The sequence below is a fragment of the Populus nigra genome, chromosome 2, assembly GCF_951802175.1.
Source record: "Populus nigra chromosome 2, ddPopNigr1.1, whole genome shotgun sequence".
Taxonomy (NCBI): Eukaryota; Viridiplantae; Streptophyta; class Magnoliopsida; order Malpighiales; family Salicaceae; genus Populus; species Populus nigra.
Window position 1 is genome coordinate 43,891,420 of NC_084853.1, and position 19,847 is coordinate 43,911,266.

Sequence of the window (19,847 nt, forward strand, 5' to 3'; positions counted from 1 at the left end):
TCATGGTGTTATGTCATGGGTCAAATATTTTTTTCCAATCTTAAAAAAATATTAAGATGTTAGGAAGTGGAAATTTTGATGCAGGCAAGCCGAAACACTTTTAAAATATTTAAAGTGTGATATATGATATTTCATGTTTTTTTAAAAAAAAATATTAAGATAATAGTATATTGGACTAACCTAAGCCAACCATAATTAACATATAAAACTCGTGATTTAGGGTATGAAATCGTGATAAAATCATGGAACTCATATCAAAACAAATTAGAAAGCTTAATTACAATAAATCAAATCTTGAACGCCGAAAATGAAAAAAAAATACTTGTATATAAAAAAGAGACCCAATAAAAGTGCTCGGGTAAACCCATATTAGTGGCTGATACAAAGCCGCAAGCCAAGTTAAATTTTTCTAAGTGTAAAAAGAAAAATATGCAGGTAATGCTAAGATTTCTAAAAAAAAATTTCAAGATTTAGGTTATTGAGTCAACAAAATTTAATAAATTCAATTAATTTAATAATATATAAAAAAACTCTAATTTAAATATATAAAAAAATCAAACAAATTTAAAAAAATATCTTAAATATAGATTAATCTTTTAAAATCATAACTCATAAAATCTCAAACTCAATCATTAAAATTAATTTCCAACTAATTTTAAAAAATACAGAACTTAATTTTCTTAACAGATTGTAAGAAAAATTAAATAGATTCTCTGATTGGTCGCTTTCCCATGTGATGGATGGAGATCCAGCAGAAGTTGGCGCCGGAAATCCTCATCATTACACTGTATTTATTAACAAGTTAATAAGAAAGGGGGCACTGGAAAACGTTTGTTAGGAGTCCTTCCAGGGAAGTATAATTAGTGCCCAAATCAACTTTTCTGTCGTGTATATATATATATATATATATAAGTAAAATTTAGTTTTTTTTTCTATATTTAAAAAATTTGCATTTTATATCCTATTATTTATACATAATTAATTTAACTTTACATAATAAATCAGAAATTTAATAACTCTAACTCGAAATATTACTGGTTTGTCATTAAGACTATTTTAAACTCTAAAGTGTTCTAATCATTTATGCATTCCTCGTCGTCTAATCTGCCATGTGGAAATTGTTGGGTTGGCCTAATAAACTGATGGATCAAATATTTATTATTATTTTAAAAAAAATTGTTTTTCATATGCTCAAATCCAAAATAGAATTTTGAAAACATGAATTGGACTGAAACTATGACCGTGGACCTTGTTATTGGGCCTATTGCTAGCACCCCATGGTCTCCAGCACGTGCCAATTGCCATTGGAGCATATACTAAGAGGCATTAATGTTTTATAAATGTTTTACTTTGAACTGTATAATGTAGTATATAATAAAACATTAATGCTCTAGTGTATTTTTTTTCTTTTTTTTAGTTTTATTATGAACTGTACAGTGTAGTTCACAATAAAAAGCTATTTTTTTTCTTTTAACTAATGCTTTAGTTTTTTTTTAATGATTATTTTTTTTTCTATTTAGTTATCAGACTTTCATGACTCTGATCCTGGGTTTAACGGGTTAACATGCTTTGACAGGTTAACCCAGTTAATTTGGGGTCAACCCGTCAAAATTTTTTATACTAAAACGCTTAAGTGTTTTAATGTATACTGCACAGTGCAGTCTATTGTAAAATACTGATGCTTTTAGTTTTTTTTCTTTTAATGATTAATTTTTTTCTATTTATTTTATCAGACTTTCATGACATGAATCTTAGGTTTGACCGGTTAACCCGTCAAAAAAAAATTATATTTAATTATCAAACTTTCATGACATGAATCTCAAGTTTGATGGGTTAACCTGATTTGAAGGGTTAACCCAGTTAATTTAGATTTTTTTTTCTTTAGTAGTTTTTTTCTTCATGTTGATTTTTTTTTCTTTTGTTTTTTTTAATTGATCTATTTAACTATCACACTTTTTTGACACGACCTTACAACCACACCCACATCTAATGTTATTGGGTTTGATATTGCAGTTAAACTCACTTAAACTTGAATCATGCAAGTTTAATATTAATATTATAAATATTACTCAGTGTTTCACTATGGACCGCACTGTGCAGTTCATAGTAAAACACTTTGGCCTTTAATTTTTTTTTTGGTTTTTTATGTTTTTCACTGTGGATTGCACAGTGCAGTTCAAAGTAAAAAAGCCGATGCCTTTCGGGTTTTTTTGTTTTTTTATATGATTTTTCTTTTGTTTAATTTAGTTTGTTAATATTCAATTTTTTTCTATTTAGTTATCAAACTTTCATTACACGGATCTCAGGTTTGACAGGTTAACTCAGATTTTTTTTTGCTATTTTTTCTTTTTAATTAATTTTTTTCGTTTAATTTAGTTTGTTAATGTTAAATTTTTTTATTTCGTTATCAAATTTTCATGATACGGATTCCAAGCTTAATGGGTTAACCCGTAAATTTTTTTTTTCCTATTGAGTTATCAAACTTTCATGACACGGATCCCAGGTTTGACGGGTTAACCCAGTTAATTTAGATTTTTTTTTCTTTTTCTTCATTAGTTTTTTTCTTTTATTTTTTCTTTTTAATTAATATTTTTTTATTTAATTTAGTTCATTAATATTAATTTTTTTCTATTTAGTTCTCGGCTGATGCCTTTTATTTGTTTTTATTTTTTTTCCTTTTTAATTCATTTTTTTTGTTTAATTTAGTTTGTTAATGTTAAATTTTTTTCTATTTAGTTATCAAACTTTCATGACATAGATCCCGGGTTTGACAAGTTAACCCAGTTAATTCTGGGTAACCCGTCAATTTTTTTTTCTATTTAGTTATTAAATTTTCATAACACGAATTCAAGGTCTGACGGGTTAACTTGATTTGAAGGGTTAACCCAGTTAATTCAGATTTTTTTTTCATTTTCTTCATTAATTTTTTTCTTCATGTTTTTTTTATTTTTAATTATCACACTTTTATGATACAACATTGCAGCCAGACCCACATCCAAGGCTATTGGGTTTGGTATTGTAGCTAGACTCACTTAAATTTGGGTCATGCAAGTTTAATGTTATTATTAATATTACAAATATTACTCTTGAGTCAGATGTTATAGTCAAATTCAAGACTTTTAGATATAGTTTTGCAGAAAGACCTAATATTTTTAGATCTTAATTTTTTTTATATTTTTTATGCAAAAGAAATTGACTCGCGAGATCACACGAGTCATGTAACTAGTATCACCTAAGTTCAATCACTTTTATCTCTCATTAATACTTATATAAAAAATATTTATTTCTTATTAATATTAATATATCACAAAAATTTATCTCTCAGTATAAAAAGTATTTATCATTTGTTAATAAAAAAAAATTATTATTATTTTACACTATCTTCCCCACCTCTCCGCTGTTCTTATAGCACCATAGTTGAGATCTCTATGAGCCTTGAGCCTTGTGTTATTATACAAGAACATCCTGCGTCTTTGTAAGAGGGGATTAATTTACAATAGAGCACACCTAATGAACTTTCTACATTAACAATTCATATTCCGAGGAAAAGAGTTTAAATAATTACCATATTATTCACTGGAGCATTACCAGAATTTTATTCCATGAGACATGAATCTGGTCCGCTATTTAATACGAAGATGAAATGCAACCTCTCACACAGACAATAACTCCAGTTTATCTTGCCTGGAAGTGAAAATACATCAAGCAGCAAAATTTCAAAGTCTTGCTGTCACTTTGTACACCGTTATTATAATGATTCATCTTCATTCAAAAGCATGGCAGCATCTGTTTCTGGGAAAAGAAACAGCCAGAAGGCCCTCCTTCAGGCAGCAATGCCAGCCTCACAGCATTTTCGGCTCCCTCAGACGCGGTGAAGATGCCTGTATTGGTAGTTATGTCAGTCTTGCAATAGCCAGGGCAGAGACAGTTCACGCAGAAACTGGGGTACTTCTTGGCCAGAATCCTTGTATAGGCACTCATGGCAGCTTTAGAAACAATATAGGCAGGCAGATAAGTTGGCCAGCCTTTGGATTCCAGCAAATCTTCCTTAAAATCTTTAAGAAACTCGTTCACAACCTCATCTACTCTATCTTCATCGAGATTTTCAACATCATTCAGCAATCCTTTTGCCCATTCATGGTTTATGTTCTAAGCCGCACAGCAAGGAAAAACTTGGGTTAGACTGCATGTAAAAACGCTACAACTACGTGCTATAGTCTGTGCTAGATGAAACACAAATTCAAAGGATAGTAGATACAAGACTGTCCCTATAATGCTAATTCTTTGGAGCTAACACAGGAAACAAGTACTTTGCACTTAATTACCAGGCTCGGAAAGATATGACACATAGAGATTGACAAGGAAAATTGTTTCTTCTAGGAGTTGTGTTCTAGGAAACTGCCATCCAGAAAGCAAGATAATTCATAGTCAGAAGTTATAGAAACGTTACTTCACATTAACCGGTCTTGAATTGAATTCAGGTTTTCTCGAAAAGGGAGAGATAACTCGGCCAAATTCCAAAATAAGAAACTACTAATTTCAATCTGGATCAAAGTACCAAGATTTCATTCTTGAAAGACAGTCCTGTACCTTTAAAAGCCCCAGCATGGAAGAGACATTTACGATCCTTGGTGAATCAGACAACTGTAGGAGGGGAGCAAGTGCTTCTACCATTCCTCTTGCGCCATAGTAGTTTGTTTTCACACATTGTTCTGCCATCTCATAACTTTGAGTCCCAATTTCAGCCCACACTTGCTTTCCAGTTGGCTGCATTTACACAAAAGAATTTATACCCTTTTTAACGCTACAAAAAAAAACATATCCACAACAACAATTGTAAGATCTACTTAATTTTCTATTCTAAATAACTCAATATTCACAAAATGATGATTACAAGCAACAATTATTGTCAATGTCTGATTCCTGGTCTATCATGTAAATATAGCCAGCACAGGCATTGACCTCTCAGAAGATCTATAGTGATTAGTTTATGACTTGCGTCCTCCTCTTGGAGTCATTTCAAAATAAAGACTTACAAAATCACCAGCTTGTTCAAAGGCTCTTTTAAAAGCGTCAGCCTTCAGTGCAACTCCACTAATCCCAGCATTGTTCACCTGCACAAGGTTCCAAAAATTATGAGATAAACAAAAAAAATCAGATGATTACAATCCAAGAAATTCGTTACTTCATATATACCAAGATATCAAGTTTTCGAAATTTAGTTTTCACAAATTCAGCAAGCGACGCGATACTATTGAGATCAACCACGTCAAGTTGATGGAAAACCACAAGATCATCAGAGATACCAGAGTCTTTCAGCTTTTGAACAGCTTCAAGACCCATTTTCTCATCGATGGCTGTTAACACCACCAAAATCCCCTTAGAAGCTAACTGCCTGCATATTTCATATCCAATCCCCTTTTCTGCTCCTGTAACAACTGCATGCCTGAGACAGAGACACTTTAAAGAAGTCAGGATTTTCTTAACGAAAGAAGAAGAAGAAAAAAAGAAGCATAACATTCACCTCTTTGCGTGAATGGTACTGGACTCTTGAGCCATGGCTGAAAATATGAAGATGGCTATGAGATGATTTTAAAAAGAACTCAGAACTTAATGACTCTCTTAACAGATTGTAAGAAGATTTAAATAGATTCTTACAGTCTTCACTTTCCCATGTGGCCGCGTGAATGAGATAATTAATAAATATTATTACAAAAATCTTATAATTAGTTAATTTGAAAAGTAATTTTTCTATTTAATAATTACGTAAAACTTATTAGTCTATTCAGAAATTAATCATATCTACCCCGTAATTCAGAAACATGCATAAGGAATTGAGGGTTAGAAAAGAAATTACACAATTCCTTTCATGAAATCACATTTAAAAGGACTTGTTATGAAATTTTAAGACCATCCACATTATATTTTATATTTGATTATTTATGTTTATAATTAAATAATTGCATATATATCATATCAGATTTTGTATATGAATGGTTCTGGAGGAGTGGTACAGCCTATCTTTTCATAACTCATGTACAATTGATTGCGTGTCCATATACTCACCACTGACATGAACATATTCAAAGGACAGCATGCATTATTGATCTTGCACGATTTTGGAGTGTTTTTTTTTTTAATGAAATTAGCATTGTTTAGAAAAATGACAAAATAATGTAGTTTGAATTTTGTTTTTTTTGCTTTTGCATGCGTATTCACTAGTGACATGAACACATTCAAAGGACATCATGCTGAATCTTGAACGGTGCCAAGAAATCATGCAAGGGCCCATTACCTAATATCACGTGGCAAGTTTTTTTCCGGGAACACATTTTGGTCATATTTATTTGTTGAAATATAATTTTTTTTAGAAAATAAATTTTAAAAAAGTGAATTGCTTTTTAATGTTTGGTAGTGTAAAGGAAAATAAATTGGAAAACTCTTTACAATATTTGGTTATGTCATGAAAAATAAACTGGAAAATAATTTAATAATGTTTTATTTTTTTCAAGTTTATTAAAATAATAAGGAACAAATTTTACAAATTAAAAAGTTGAATGAGAATAAAATTGAAAAAAATATAATTTCATAAATTATCTCAAATAAAATAAATAATAATCAAAATAATAGAGATCAAATCTAAAAAATAAAAAACTTAAAAGATGAAAAAATTAAAATAATATTAATTAACATTTCATAAATTATTTCAAATAAAATAAGTAACAATCAAAAGAATGAGTACTAAATTTGATAGATAAAAAATTTCAATTAAAAAATAATAATGAAAAAGCAAATAACAATTATAAAAATAAGGACCAAAATTAATATAAAAATTAAATTCTAAGGGATGAAATTGAAAAATAAATATTCAAAACAAAATATATATAGCAATCAAAAATTTGAGGATCAAATTTGATATAATCAGCTAATAATATAACATTTCTAAATTTTTCACAACTTCCGGAAAGTGTTTTCCGCCCAAAATAGAAAAAAAAACACTTTCCTAAAAATTAAGTCAAATTTTTATTTGACCGGAAAGTGTTTTCCGTTGACCAACTTTTCTAAAGGCAAACAAACACAGGAAAATTTGGAAAGTAATTTCCCAAAAACCAGGTTCCGATAAACAAACACATCCTACATATTTATCATATTTTTTTCTTTCCTCTGATAATGCACGTCACGGCATAGAGTATGTTTGGTATTTGGGTTAAAATATTATTTATATAAATTTTATTTTTTATTTCAAATTAATTTTTTTAAAAATTATTTTAATGTATTAATATCAAAATAAATTTTTTTAAAAAATTAAATATATATTATTTTAATTTCTTTCTATATGAAATTGAAATATTTTGTCAAAAAAAAAAGAAAGTTTAAAGAGAGAGAGTTTTAATTGAACATATCAGCACCAATCTTATGATTATTGATCCATTAACAAAATGATATATTGTCACCCAAATATTTATCACTAATGTTGAAATAGTGGGCAGTGTGAAATGGGCGTTTGGTTTATCAGTTTTGGACCAAGTAGATTGTGTTTTTGAGTCTTTTGATTCTTAGTTTCTTAATGTCATGCATAATGGATATATTTTTTATTGGTATGGTGAAAGATTGAGATTTTTAGATTCTTGCATCTATAAGCTTTGAGGTTGTTTTGGATTCGATGTGATTAATGTTGTGATCTTATTGAACTAAATTTTGTAGTGAGACAGATTTAACAGAAGACGGTCCTTTATATGGACGATGGATGAAGCTTCGTGGGTTTCATAATATTGTGAAATTTTCTTTCCCAGGATGACTGATTTGTGTATAGAGGATGAAGAAGGAGTTAAACACTCTAATTTAATTGTCGTGTATGCTGGTTAAGAGAAAGGGAACAGTGTAGATGAACTGCTAAGGCGCCAAAGATAGAGGCTCTTAGTGGAAGGAAAAGTGTTTTGGGATAAACCCAAAGGTGATTGTTCGCATGTTGACAAAATGTTCATATTATTCTGCCTTGGTGGGAAAATACATCAACAACTTGAAATTTTAATACTTGCGGTTCCATTATCACACGACGATTCTATAGTGTCTCGTCTTCTTTCAAAAATAGGTCAGCATTTCTTTCTGCAAAAAGCAAAAATCAGAAGGCCCGCCATCAGACAGCAGTGCCAACCTCACAGCACCTTTAGCTCTTTCTGCAGCGGTGAAGTAGCCGGTATTGGTACTTAAGTCGGTCTTGCAATAGCCTGGGGAGACATAACTGACATGGAAATTCTGGTACCTTTTGGCCAGAATCCTAGTGTAGGCATTCATGGCAGCTTTAGCAACAGTATAGGGAGAGAAAAACCGGTTCAAACCGACAGTTTTTTGTTCGATTCGGTTTTTTAGGACAAAAAATTGTTCAAACTGATTTGATTCGGTTTTTTCTGGTTCGGTTTGGGTTTTTTTGGTTTGGGTTTGGTTTGGTTTTTTCGGTTTCAAGCTTATAAAACCAAACCGAACCAATCGGTTTTTTCAAAATTTTAATCAGTTTTTTTTTCACAATTCAGATTTTTCAGTTATTTTTTTTATTTTCTCAGTTTTTTGGTTTTTTTTTTTTTTGCTATAATCTCTCATAGGAACCTTTTGATTAGTACTTAAAAGTGCATTTTTATTAAAGTTTTATATTATCATTTTGCACTTGAAGTATCAATAACTCCTTAACTAAAGCATGTTTTATAATAATATATCTAATAATATAAGAAACATTTAATTTATGGTAAATATTCATCTTAAATGCAGGCCTATCGCATAAATGAAAGAATTGATTGATGAGTTGAAGTGTTGAAATTAAAAGGACAAAGAGATGGCCAAACTTAGAAAAGAGATGTTGGTGCAGTCCAAACTGGAACATTGTTCGGTAATCGGGTCATTTCTGGAGCTGTAGATCTCGGATTTAGGTCTACTTTATATGGATGGAAAGGTAAGACATAGGCCTACAAGTTTCATGCGGAGTCCAAGATTTAACAAGGCCGTTCTCAAGTCTAAATTGTAGCAACAATGAAGAAGTCTGAATCTATCCTACAGCCCAGACATTGAATAGTGTTCAACCTATATCTCAAGTTATAGAAGTCCAAATGATCTCAATTGTTTACCCTGGAAAACTGAGATAATTTCCTAGAACTTTCATGATTTAAGTCTATTCAAATTATGATGTTATTAATGACGTTTTTGGCAGACAAGAAGATAAGAATTGTCACCAAGTCAAGATGTGGCCACCCACTCATCAATTAGTCAACAAATCAATAGTTCTGAATTTTGGCCTATAAAAGGAGGCATTTGCCATGTATTTAGGCATCTTGGTGTTCAGATCAAGATCATGCTCTTGCTCTCTCTCTCTTTGTAATGCTTATATTAATCTCTTGCTTATGTTTTTCATTTCCTTTCCTTATTTATTTATGTTTCTCTTTTTCATTATGTTTAGTTAAGTTTATCATGTCAAGTTGAAAAGGTTACACTAATGGTATAAGAATAAGTATAATATAAACTCACCATGAACTTTAATGTTTGATGCTAACATGTTTTATATTTGTTATCTTGTTCACTTTTAATACTTTGCTTGTTAAATGGTTAATCTAGATTTATGTTGTATAATCTTTGGTACAACAAATACTTGACACTTTCATAGTCCAACCGTATGGTATAACCGACACTTGTGCTATGAAAGGAACTTAATTTGTTGTTAACATAAGTTATAATCACGAATACCTGACAGCATTTACAAGTATTAGCATTATTCGAATAAGATAACTAATGTAATCATGTTAACAATTTATAATCCGATTAGAACTTTCTTTGTGTATGGTTTCCAGTTGAGTAATAAAAAAAGTTTATACTATACTTGTTTGAAATACCATTAGTGGATCCTCTAACCTTGATAATTATTTTATCCTTGTTTAATCCTTAAATCAATATCACATTTCAAAACTCTCTTTAACTTCTTGTTGTTGTTGTTGTTGTTGTTGTTGTTTATAATTTATACAATTAACCTCCTTGTAGTTCAACTCCAGTCTTGCCAAGTTATATTATTTCAACACTCCTGTATTTGAGAAAAAACATCAATCTTTTGATCATGTCACCTTTCTTTTTCATCCCACAGCTTTCCTAATAATCTATTCTGTCATGTGGAAATTGTTGGGTTGGCCTAATAAACTGATGGACCAAATATTTATTATTATTTTAAAAAATATATATTTTTCATCTGCGCAAATCCAAAATAGACTTTTCAAAACATGGATTGGATTGGACTGAAACTATGATCGTGGACCTTGTTATTGGGGCCATGCCTAGCACCCCGTAGACTCCAGTGTGTGCCAATTGCCATGTCACCTAAGCAGCTAAGCTCAATCACTTTTATGAGTTTATCTCTCATTAATACTTACATAAAAAATATTTATTTTTTATTAATATTAATATATCACAAAAATTTATCTCTCAGTATAAAAAGTATTTATCATTTGTAAAAAATAAAAAATATTATTATTTTACACTATCTTCCCCCACCTCTCCGCTGTTCTTATAGCACCATAGTAGACGTGTTCAGGCACTCTTCTGCTAACTCATAGTTTTTGTTTAATACCTGCTTCCAAACATTCTGCCGATCTTTCTGAATAAAATAGAAAGTCATTTCTTTACAGAAACATTCTCCAGTAATTCAGTTACATTACGCTAGGATGCTATCCTCGACTTGAACAAGAAAAAAATACGGCATCCAGTCGCGATCTCTATGAGCCTTGAGCCTTGTGTTAATTTGCCATATTATACAAGAACATCCTGCGTCTTTGTAAGAGGGGATTAAGTTACAATAGGGCACACCAAATGAACTTTCTACATTAACAATTCATATTCCGAGGAAAAGAGTTTAAATAATTACCATATTATTCACTGGAGCATTACCAGAATTTTATTCCATGAGACATGAATCTGGTCCGCTATTTAATACGAAGATGAAATGCAACCTCTCACACAGACAATAACTCCAGTTTATCTTGCCTGGAAGTGAAAATACATCAAGCAGCAAAATTTCAAAGTCTTGCTGTCACTTTGTACACCGTTATTATAATGATTCATCTTCATTCAAAAGCATGGCAGCATCTGTTTCTGGGAAAAGAAACAGCCAGAAGGCCCTCCTTCAGGCAGCAATGCCAGCCTCACAGCATTTTCGGCTCCCTCAGACGCGGTGAAGATGCCTGTATTGGTAGTTATGTCAGTCTTGCAATAGCCAGGGCAGAGACAGTTCACGCAGAAACTGGGGTACTTCTTGGCCAGAATCCTTGTGTAGGCACTCATGGCAGCTTTAGAAACAATATAGGCAGACAGATAAGTTGGCCAGCCGTTGGATTCCAGCAAATCTTCCTTAAAATCTTTAAGAAACTCGTTCACAACCTCATCTACTCTATCTTCATCGAGATTTTCAACATCATTCAGCAATCCTTTTGCCCATTCATTGTTTATGTTCTAAGCCGCATAGCAAGGAAAAACTTGGGTTAGACTGCATGTAAAAACGCTACAACTACGTGCTATAGTCTGTGCTAAATGAAACACAAATTCAAAGGATAGTAGATACAAGATTATATATCCCTATAATGCTAATTCTTTGGAGCGAACACAGGAAACAAGTACTTTGCACTTAATTACCAGGCTCGGAAAGATATGACACATAGAGATTGACAAGGAAAATTGTTTCTTCTAGGAGTTGTGTTCTAGGAAACTGCCATCCAAAAAGCAAGATAATTCATAGTAAGAAGTCATAGAAACGTTACTTCACATTAACCAGTCTTGAAGTCGAATTCAGGTTTTCTCGAAAAGGAAGAGATAACTCGGCCAAATTCCAAAATAAGAAACTACTAATTTCAATCTGGATCAAAGTACCAAGATTTCATTCTTGAAAGACAGTCCTGTACCTTTAAAAGCCCATGCATCGAAGAGACATTTACGATCCTTGGTGAATCAGACAACTGTAGGAGGGGAGCAAGTGCTTCTACCATTCCTCTTGCACCATAGTAGTTTGTTTTCACACATTGTTCTGCCATCTCATAACTTTGAGTCCCAATTTCAGCCCACACTTGCTTTCCAGTTGGCTGCATTTACACAAAAGAATTTATACCCTTTTTAACGCTTCAAAAAAAAAAAACATATCCACAACAACAATTGTAAGATCTACTTAATTTTCTATCTAAATAACCTCAATATTCACAAAATGATGATTAAAAGCAACAATTATTGTCAATGTCTGATTGCTGGTCTATCATGTAAATATAGCCAGCACAGGCATTGACCTCTCGGAAGATCTATAGTACTAGTGATTAGTTTATGACTTGCGTCCTCCTCCTGGAGTCATTTCAAAATAAAGACTTACAAAATCACCAGATTGTTCAAAGGCTCTTTTAAAAGCGTCAGCCTTCAGTGCAACTCCATTAATCCCAGCATTGTTCACCTGCACAAGGTTCCAAAAATTATGAGATAAACAAAAAAAATCAGATGATTACAATCCAAGAAATTCGTTACTTCATATATACCAAGATATCAAGTTTTCCAAATTTGGTTTTCACAAATTCAGCAAGCGACGCGATACTATTGAGATCAACCACGTCAAGTTGATGGAAAACCACAAGATCATCAGAGATACCAGAGTCTTTCAGCTTTTGAATAGCTTCAAGACCCATTTTCTCATCGATGGCTGTTAACACCACCAAAATCCCATTAGAAGCTAACTGCCTGCATATTTCATATCCAATCCCCTTTTCTGCTCCTGTCACAACTGCATGCCTGAGACAGAGACACTTTAAAGAAGTCAGGATTTTCTTAACGAAAGAAGAAGAAGAAAAAAAGAAGCATAACATTCACCTCTTCGCGTGAATGGTACTGGACTCTTGAGCCATGGCTGAAAATATGAAGATGGCTATGAGATGATTTTAAAAAGAACTCAGAACTTAATGACTCTCTTAACAGATTGTAAGAAGATTTAAATAGATTCTTACAGTCTTCACTTTCCCATGTGGCCGCGTGAATGAGATAATTAATAAATATTATTACAAAAATCTTATAATTAGTTAATTTGAAAAGTAATTTTTCTATTTAATAATTACGTAAAACTTATTAGTCTATTCAGAAATTAATCATATCTACCCCGTAATTCAGAAACATGCATAAGGAATTGAGGGTTAGAAAAGAAATTACACAATTCCTTTCATGAAATCACATTTAAAAGGACTTGTTATGAAATTTTAAGACCATCCACATTATATTTTATATTTGATTATTTATGTTTATAATTAAATAATTGCATATATATCATATCAGAGTTTTAGATATAGATATTCATAAATTTCAATTCAAAGATTATTGTTTCTTTTAATTCTATAAACCTAGATTTTAATTGAGGGATTTTATGTATTATAATGGTTTTGTATATGAATAGTTCTTGAGTCTATCTTTTCATAGCTCATGTACAATTGATTGTGTGTTCAAATATTCACCGCCGACAAGTAAATGGAAGTACTTTATCTTTCTTTACACTGTGTATTGCGATAATATCTTCCACAAGGTGTTTTTTTTTAAAAAAAATTATTTATTTTATTTTTTTTAATACTAAGTTAGTTGAGAATTTAATTTTATAATTTTTTTAAATAATATAAATTGTTATAGTATTTTTCTACATATTTTTTTATTTTTATAATTTTTTCTAAAATTATCTTTATCGATTTTAAATAATATAAATTGTTATAGTATTTTTCTACATATTTTTTTATTTTTATAATTTTTTCTAAAATTATCTTTATCGATTTTATTTTTTTTAATATTAAGTTAGCTAGGAATTACATTTACATTTACAATTACAATAAATCTAAATCATGTAGAGAAAATACGGTAGCTTTCCTCACAAAATATTATGAATTGCTACAATGTTTTTCACATGGTTTTTTTTTGTTATATTTTTTCAAAATTATCATTTTTTATTTTTTTTTAAAATTGATAATTATAGATAATTACAAGTAAGGCTAAATCATGTAGGGAAAACACTGTAGTTTTCCTCACAAAACACTATGGATTGCTACATGTTTCCCCACAAGGTTTTTTTTGTTTTTTTTTGTTATGATTTTTTGTAAAATTATCTTTATCAATTTTATTTTTTTTACATAGAGCACCATGTGAGGAAAGCACTGTAGCTTTCCTCACAAAATACTGTGGATTGGTACAGTATTTTCCCCACATGATTTTTCTTTTTGTTTTTTTTATTTTTTTTAAATTGTCTTTGTCGATTTTATTTTTTTAATATTAAGCTGGTTGAGATTTTAACTTTATATTTTTTATCTTTAAAACATTATGGATTGTTACAGTGTTTTCCCATATCATTTTTTTGTTATGATTTTTTTAAAAATTATATTTGTTGATTTTATTTTTTTAATATTGAACTGGTTAAAAATTTAGTTTTGTAATTTTTTTCTTTAAAATATTATGGATTGCTATAGTGTTTTCTCACATGGTTTTTTTGTTTTTTTGTTATGATATTTTTATGAAATTATCTTTGTTGATTTTATTGGGGAAAACACTGTAGTTTCCTTCACAAAACACTATGGATTGCTATACTGTTTCTCCACGTGGTTTTTTTGTTATATTTTTTTTAAAATTTTCTTTGTCGATTTTATTTTTTTAATATTATAATTACAAGTAAGGCTAAATCATGTGAGGAAAGCACTGTAGTTTTCCTCACAAAACACTGTGAATTGCTACAGTGTTTTTCCACATGGTTTTTTTGTTTTTTTATGGTTTTTTTCAAAACAATCTTTTTCGATTTTATTTTTTTAATAATGAGTTAGTTGAAAATTTAGCTTTGTAATTTTTTTTCTTTTTATTAATAGAAAAGCTAAATCATGTGGAGAAATTACTATAATTTTTCTCATAAAACACCATATATTACTATAACTTATTTTATTTAATCTTTAAATCTTTAATTATCAATATAACTTTTTTTTTTCATGAAATATTAGCTCAATCCTACCTTTATTATTTATAATTTATTTAATATTAGTTTATAAATATAATAATATTAAATAGGAGCACGCCATCTAGTCTTTTCATAACTCATATAAAATTGATTGCGTGTCCATAGATTCACCACTTACATTGAACGGACAGCATTGCTTAGAAAAATAACAAAATAAAGATATTATTGTTGGACCATTTATATGCTTCTCACTTATAACTAATAGTATAATACATAGAGTACCGAGCCTTCTGATCCAGCGGCAAAAGCAAGATTTCCTTGTTTTTGTTATCTGAATTCAAGACTCAATGTGCAAGTTTGTCATTCCCGCGATATCTTACCTGTCTACTAGGTTTACAGGGTATTCAGTGAGTCCGGAGATTTATGATACGGAGATAACTTAATAAAAAAATTAAAAATATATATAAAATTCAATTTCTAGATAGCTTAATGTTAAAAAATAATATAAAAAAAATATAGATTAAAGATTAAATTTAATATCCATGTACAAATGATAAATTGCTTTGCTATTTTGAAGAGAGTAAAATGTAGAAATTAAGGAAAAATAAGAGAAAAAAACAGAGAAAGAAAAGAAAAAAAACTGAGTTGTTGGTGCCAAAATGAACCTCCTTCTTGTACATTTGTTGCCTTGAAAAAAGAAGTTGCCAAGACGAATGGAATTATAACGAGAAAGGCTGTCCAACGGAGGTCGATGGCTGCCGCACGCACCGTTGGTTTAATGATATGTGTAAATGGAAACACGTTGTGGTTAATACTGAAGCGCATTACAAACAATATGCTTAAGATCCGTTGGTTTTGAGTTTCGAACATTTTTTTTGGGGATAAAAAGCAGTTTGAAACTCAAAATTAAACATCCCCTTAGTTTTTTGTCCATCAAAATCATCTACTCATTCTCAAATGTTGGGAACATTCATCACATAATCTCTCATGTTGGTTAAATACATAGACCCCTTTTATTTTAATTGTGGGCATCACAACTCTCATATTTTCAATTTGTTGTCACATGTGGTTCCCCACTTTCACTTCCTATGGCTTCCCTCATGGATCCTCTGGTATGTTTTGCTCTTTTTAGCTTTCTATGATTATTTTATTATTATTATTATGATATTGGTTTTTAGTTGTTCAGTGTGAAATGGGCGTTTGGTTTATCAGTTTTTGGACTGAGTAGATTGTATTTTTGAGTCTTTCGATTCTTAGTTCCTTAATGTCTTGCATAATGGATATATTTTTGATTGGTATGGTGAAGGATTGAGATTTTTAGATTCTTGCATCTATAAGCTTTGATGTTGTTTTGGATTCGATATGATTAATGTTGTGATCTTATTGAACTAAATTTTGTATTGAGATAGATTTAACGGAAGGCGGTTTCTTATAGGGACGATGGATGAAGCTTCGTGGGTTTCATAATATTGTGCAATTTTCTTTCCCAGGATGACTGATTTGTGTATGGAGGATGAAGAAGGAGTTAAAACACAGTAATTTAATTGCCGTGCATGCTAGTTTAGAGAAAGGGAACAGTGTAGATGAACAGCTAAGGCGCCAAAGATAGAGGCTCTTAGTGGGAGGAAAAGTGTTTTGGGATAAACCCAAAAGTGATTGTTCGGTACCTTGTATAAATTTTTTCTTTTATTTTATTTTTTCTAAAAATTGCAAGGACTTTCATGTGCTGAAACTGTTAGCCCTAATCTGTCAGTTTCTCCAGCAACCTACTTTCTTCAGTGAGAAATGACTTGATGTTGATGGTTTACACTTTCAGGACATTGTATATCAGCATTCTTCTTATTCGATGTATGACTGAAACATCGATGTTTAATGGTTAATTTCTCACAGGAATTAACAGAGAAATCAGCCATTATTGTTAGCCGCTACCACGGGAAACTTAAGATTGAGGATCTTAGATTGTTTCTTGATGAAGGTGCTGTTAGCGGCTGGCTTTTTCTCCCTACTAGTGACAAGCAGCACCTCTATTTCACAAGTTAGTTCCATTGATCTTTAAGCTCTAATCCTAACAATTATCAAAGTTGTCCAGCATCATCAAACTTTAGGATGGCTAGAGGCCTGCCTCACTTGCTTAGTTGATATTCAAGCGCATAGGTTCAGCATAAAACCAAGTTTAGTTCGCCAGCACACAATCCTGTAGAACTCTATATCTAACAAAATTATTCACTCATTCTAAAGTCTGGCTAAGTGTTAGGTTTCCAGGATTTCGGACACGAGCAATAACAGGATTGCATCTGCCAGAGGACATCAATCCTTCCTTCTTTCTTTCTTTTTCAGTGGTAAGCTGAACCTCAGGCCAGTAAAAGCATAACATCCATATTGGCCAGGTGTATTCAGATAAATTTGGTAAGATTTTGTGAGTGTTGGTCTCAAAACTTGAATCTAAGAAATCTAGGGAGCAAATCTACTTAACCACCAAGACAACCCTTTGAGGTTATAGGACACCAATCCTGATAAATAAAACATAGCACAAACTGCGACTCCATCCGCATGTTGACAAAATGTTCATATTATTCTGCCTTGGTGGGAAAATACATCAACAACTTGAAATTTTAATACTTGCGGTTCCATTATCACACGACGATTCTATAATGTCTCGTCTTCTTTCAAAAATAGGTCAGCATTTCTTTCTGCAAAAAGCAAAAACCAGAAGGCCCACCATCAGGCAGCAGTGCCAACCTCGCAGCACCTTCAGCTCCTTCTGCGGCGGTGAAGTAGCCGGTATTGGTACTTAAGTCGGTCTTGCAATAGCCAGGGGAGACACAATTGGCATGGAAATTCGGGTACCTTTTGGCGAGAATCCTAGTGTAGGCATTCATGGCAGCTTTAGCAACAGTATAGGCAGAGAGTTGAGTCGGCCAACCTTTGGTTTTTAGCAACCCTTCCTTGAAATCTTTTAGAAACTCCTTCAAAATTTCATCTATTCTATCTCCAGTGAAACGCAAGAAATGTTATCATTCAAGAGAAACAATTCAGCCAGATTTCTAGACTCCGTAACTGATCTGGAAAAAGGGTTATTAAGTACTACCTTCAACAGTCCCAATTTTGAAGTAACATTTATAATCCTTGCTGAATCAGAAAGCTGGAGGAGTGGAGTTAGAGCTTCAACCATTCCTCTTACCCCATAATAGTTTGTTTTGATGCATTGTTCTGCCAACTCAAAACTTTGAGTTTCAATTTCATTCCACACTTCCTCCCCGTCTGGCTGCATTTTACAAAGAAAAATCTTATGCCATCTGTAACATTCAATATCAACAGAATGGCGATTACAAACAATAATTAGGACTTATCTCCTTTTTTTTCTGAAATCATTCCAAAGTCTTACCCAACAACCAGAAAGCTCGAAGGCTCTTTGGAAAGCATCAGCATTTAGCACAACTCCACTAATCGCAGCATTGTTCACCTGCACAGGGTTCCAATTTTCTCATAATGCACTTAAGAATTCAATTGTTCAACAAATTACAGGACCTAGAATCCAATAAATTTGTTTTCCCACCAAGATATCAAGTTTTCCAAATTTGGTTTTGACAAACTCAACCAAAGAAGTAATGGAATCTGGGTCAACCACATCTAGCTGATGGAAAACCACAAGATCATCAGAGATGCCAGAGTCTTTCATCTTTTGAACAGCTTCAAGGCCCCTCTTCTCATCTCTAGCTGTCAACACCACAACAATCCCATGAGAAGTCAACTGCCTACATATTTCCAGCCCGATCCCTTTATTTGCTCCTGTCACGACTGCATATCTGAGACAAATCAAGACTTTGTGGTTATTTAGAGACTTAAGAGCATGATAGGAGTTCAAAGCAGTGCCTGAAAATGCAAAGTTGAGCTCGCCTCTTTGTTGCAGTGGATGTTTCTGCCATGGCTGATGAGGTGTGGCCGTACAGATGAATGCAGGACTTTATAAATCCTTAACAAATTGCGTGTCTACACACACACACGTATATGCTGATTCGGATACGTGTCACTTTCCAACATGACATTGGCAGCCACTACGCACAAGCCGCCAGTGTTGGCATTAGAATTTCTAGGAAATTACTGAGAAGGCGCGGAATGGTATTAACTTGGAAGAGTCGGTAAGAATCATAAACAGGAGACAAACCATAGACACGGGCCGGATTTCTTGTATCATAATTTCTTATAAAAAATATTTCTCCAAATCTCAAGACTATCTATCTTCTTGCTATGTCATCAATGGTTCGACGACTCCTACCCAGAAGTCAGAAATCGTTGCCTTTTTTTCCACAAATTATTCACGTCAGCATGAAATCTGACTCCTGCCCGTGTACTTTACTCCTTAGTTTTATGGGATGTTTTGATTGGCAATTCCCTTATCAGGTTATAGATTTTATTTTATATTTTGTAAGAGTACTCAACACTATAAATTAAAGTCTTGAGTAGAGGAAGAAGCATCTAAATTTCTAGAGAGTTAGCTTGTATTATAAAATTCTTAGTCAGTAAAGTTTTATTGAGTTTTGCAATTCTCTATCTAATTAAATTTTATTTTCAAGTTCTTATTCTTTAAGTGATGCAATTTGCTTTTAATTTTTGTGCATTACTTTCCAATAATGAAAAGCTAGTCTACCTTAAAGGGAGAAGCCCATGTTTGGGTGAAATTTTTACTTTCATATATAGAACAAATTGAAGTGCAATCAACCAACCAAGATTGAAACATAGGGCGCGCGAGTGGCCTTTCAATATAAGCAGGGTAAGAACGAAATTTTACTCGGTTATTGAGAGCTACAGCTGGTTTATTTCAAAATCCCTTACCCTTCAACTCAGTTCAATTCAAACCCACCATCTGATGATCAGATCA

General features: G+C 31.8%; 3 protein-coding genes and 1 long non-coding RNA gene across 6 annotated transcripts; 1 reads left to right on the top strand and 3 right to left on the bottom strand.

Moving 5' to 3' along the window:
* Window positions 1-3,541: 3,541 nt before the first annotated feature.
* On the bottom strand, window positions 3,542-5,603 carry LOC133682282 ((+)-neomenthol dehydrogenase-like). Its single transcript, XM_062105564.1, has 5 exons — window positions 5,525-5,603; window positions 5,197-5,446; window positions 5,037-5,114; window positions 4,591-4,767; window positions 3,542-4,149 (listed from the first exon to the last, which is right to left on the bottom strand). Exons 1-5 carry the CDS (start codon window positions 5,557-5,559, stop codon window positions 3,769-3,771), a joined length of 921 nt encoding a protein of 306 aa, XP_061961548.1. The 5' UTR covers window positions 5,560-5,603; the 3' UTR covers window positions 3,542-3,768.
* Window positions 5,604-10,870: 5,267 nt separating this feature from the next.
* Window positions 10,871-12,971, bottom strand: LOC133682399 ((+)-neomenthol dehydrogenase-like). The gene is made up of 5 exons (XM_062105732.1): window positions 12,868-12,971; window positions 12,540-12,789; window positions 12,380-12,457; window positions 11,925-12,101; window positions 10,871-11,478 (listed from the first exon to the last, which is right to left on the bottom strand). Exons 1-5 carry the CDS (start codon window positions 12,900-12,902, stop codon window positions 11,098-11,100), a joined length of 921 nt encoding a protein of 306 aa, XP_061961716.1. The 5' UTR covers window positions 12,903-12,971; the 3' UTR covers window positions 10,871-11,097.
* A 2,462-nt stretch (window positions 12,972-15,433) lies between these two features.
* Window positions 15,434-16,775, top strand: LOC133681336 (uncharacterized). The gene is made up of 2 exons (XR_009836499.1): window positions 15,434-16,080; window positions 16,404-16,775. It is a non-coding gene; the product is annotated as an uncharacterized LOC133681336 (long non-coding RNA).
* Window positions 16,776-17,519: 744 nt separating this feature from the next.
* LOC133682396 ((+)-neomenthol dehydrogenase-like) lies at window positions 17,520-19,763 on the bottom strand. Of its 3 annotated transcripts, none has more exons than XM_062105726.1 (5): window positions 18,842-19,512; window positions 18,525-18,774; window positions 18,354-18,431; window positions 18,057-18,233; window positions 17,520-17,953 (listed from the first exon to the last, which is right to left on the bottom strand). In XM_062105726.1, exons 1-5 carry the CDS (start codon window positions 18,892-18,894, stop codon window positions 17,945-17,947), a joined length of 567 nt encoding a protein of 188 aa, XP_061961710.1. In that variant the 5' UTR covers window positions 18,895-19,512; the 3' UTR covers window positions 17,520-17,944. The 3 variants fall into 3 exon arrangements, with proteins under 3 accessions (XP_061961710.1, XP_061961711.1, XP_061961712.1); XM_062105727.1 differs by having other exon boundaries at window positions 18,866-19,497; XM_062105728.1 differs by lacking the exon at window positions 17,520-17,953 and having other exon boundaries at window positions 18,170-18,264; window positions 18,842-19,763.
* Between the last annotated feature and the right edge of the window lie 84 nt (window positions 19,764-19,847).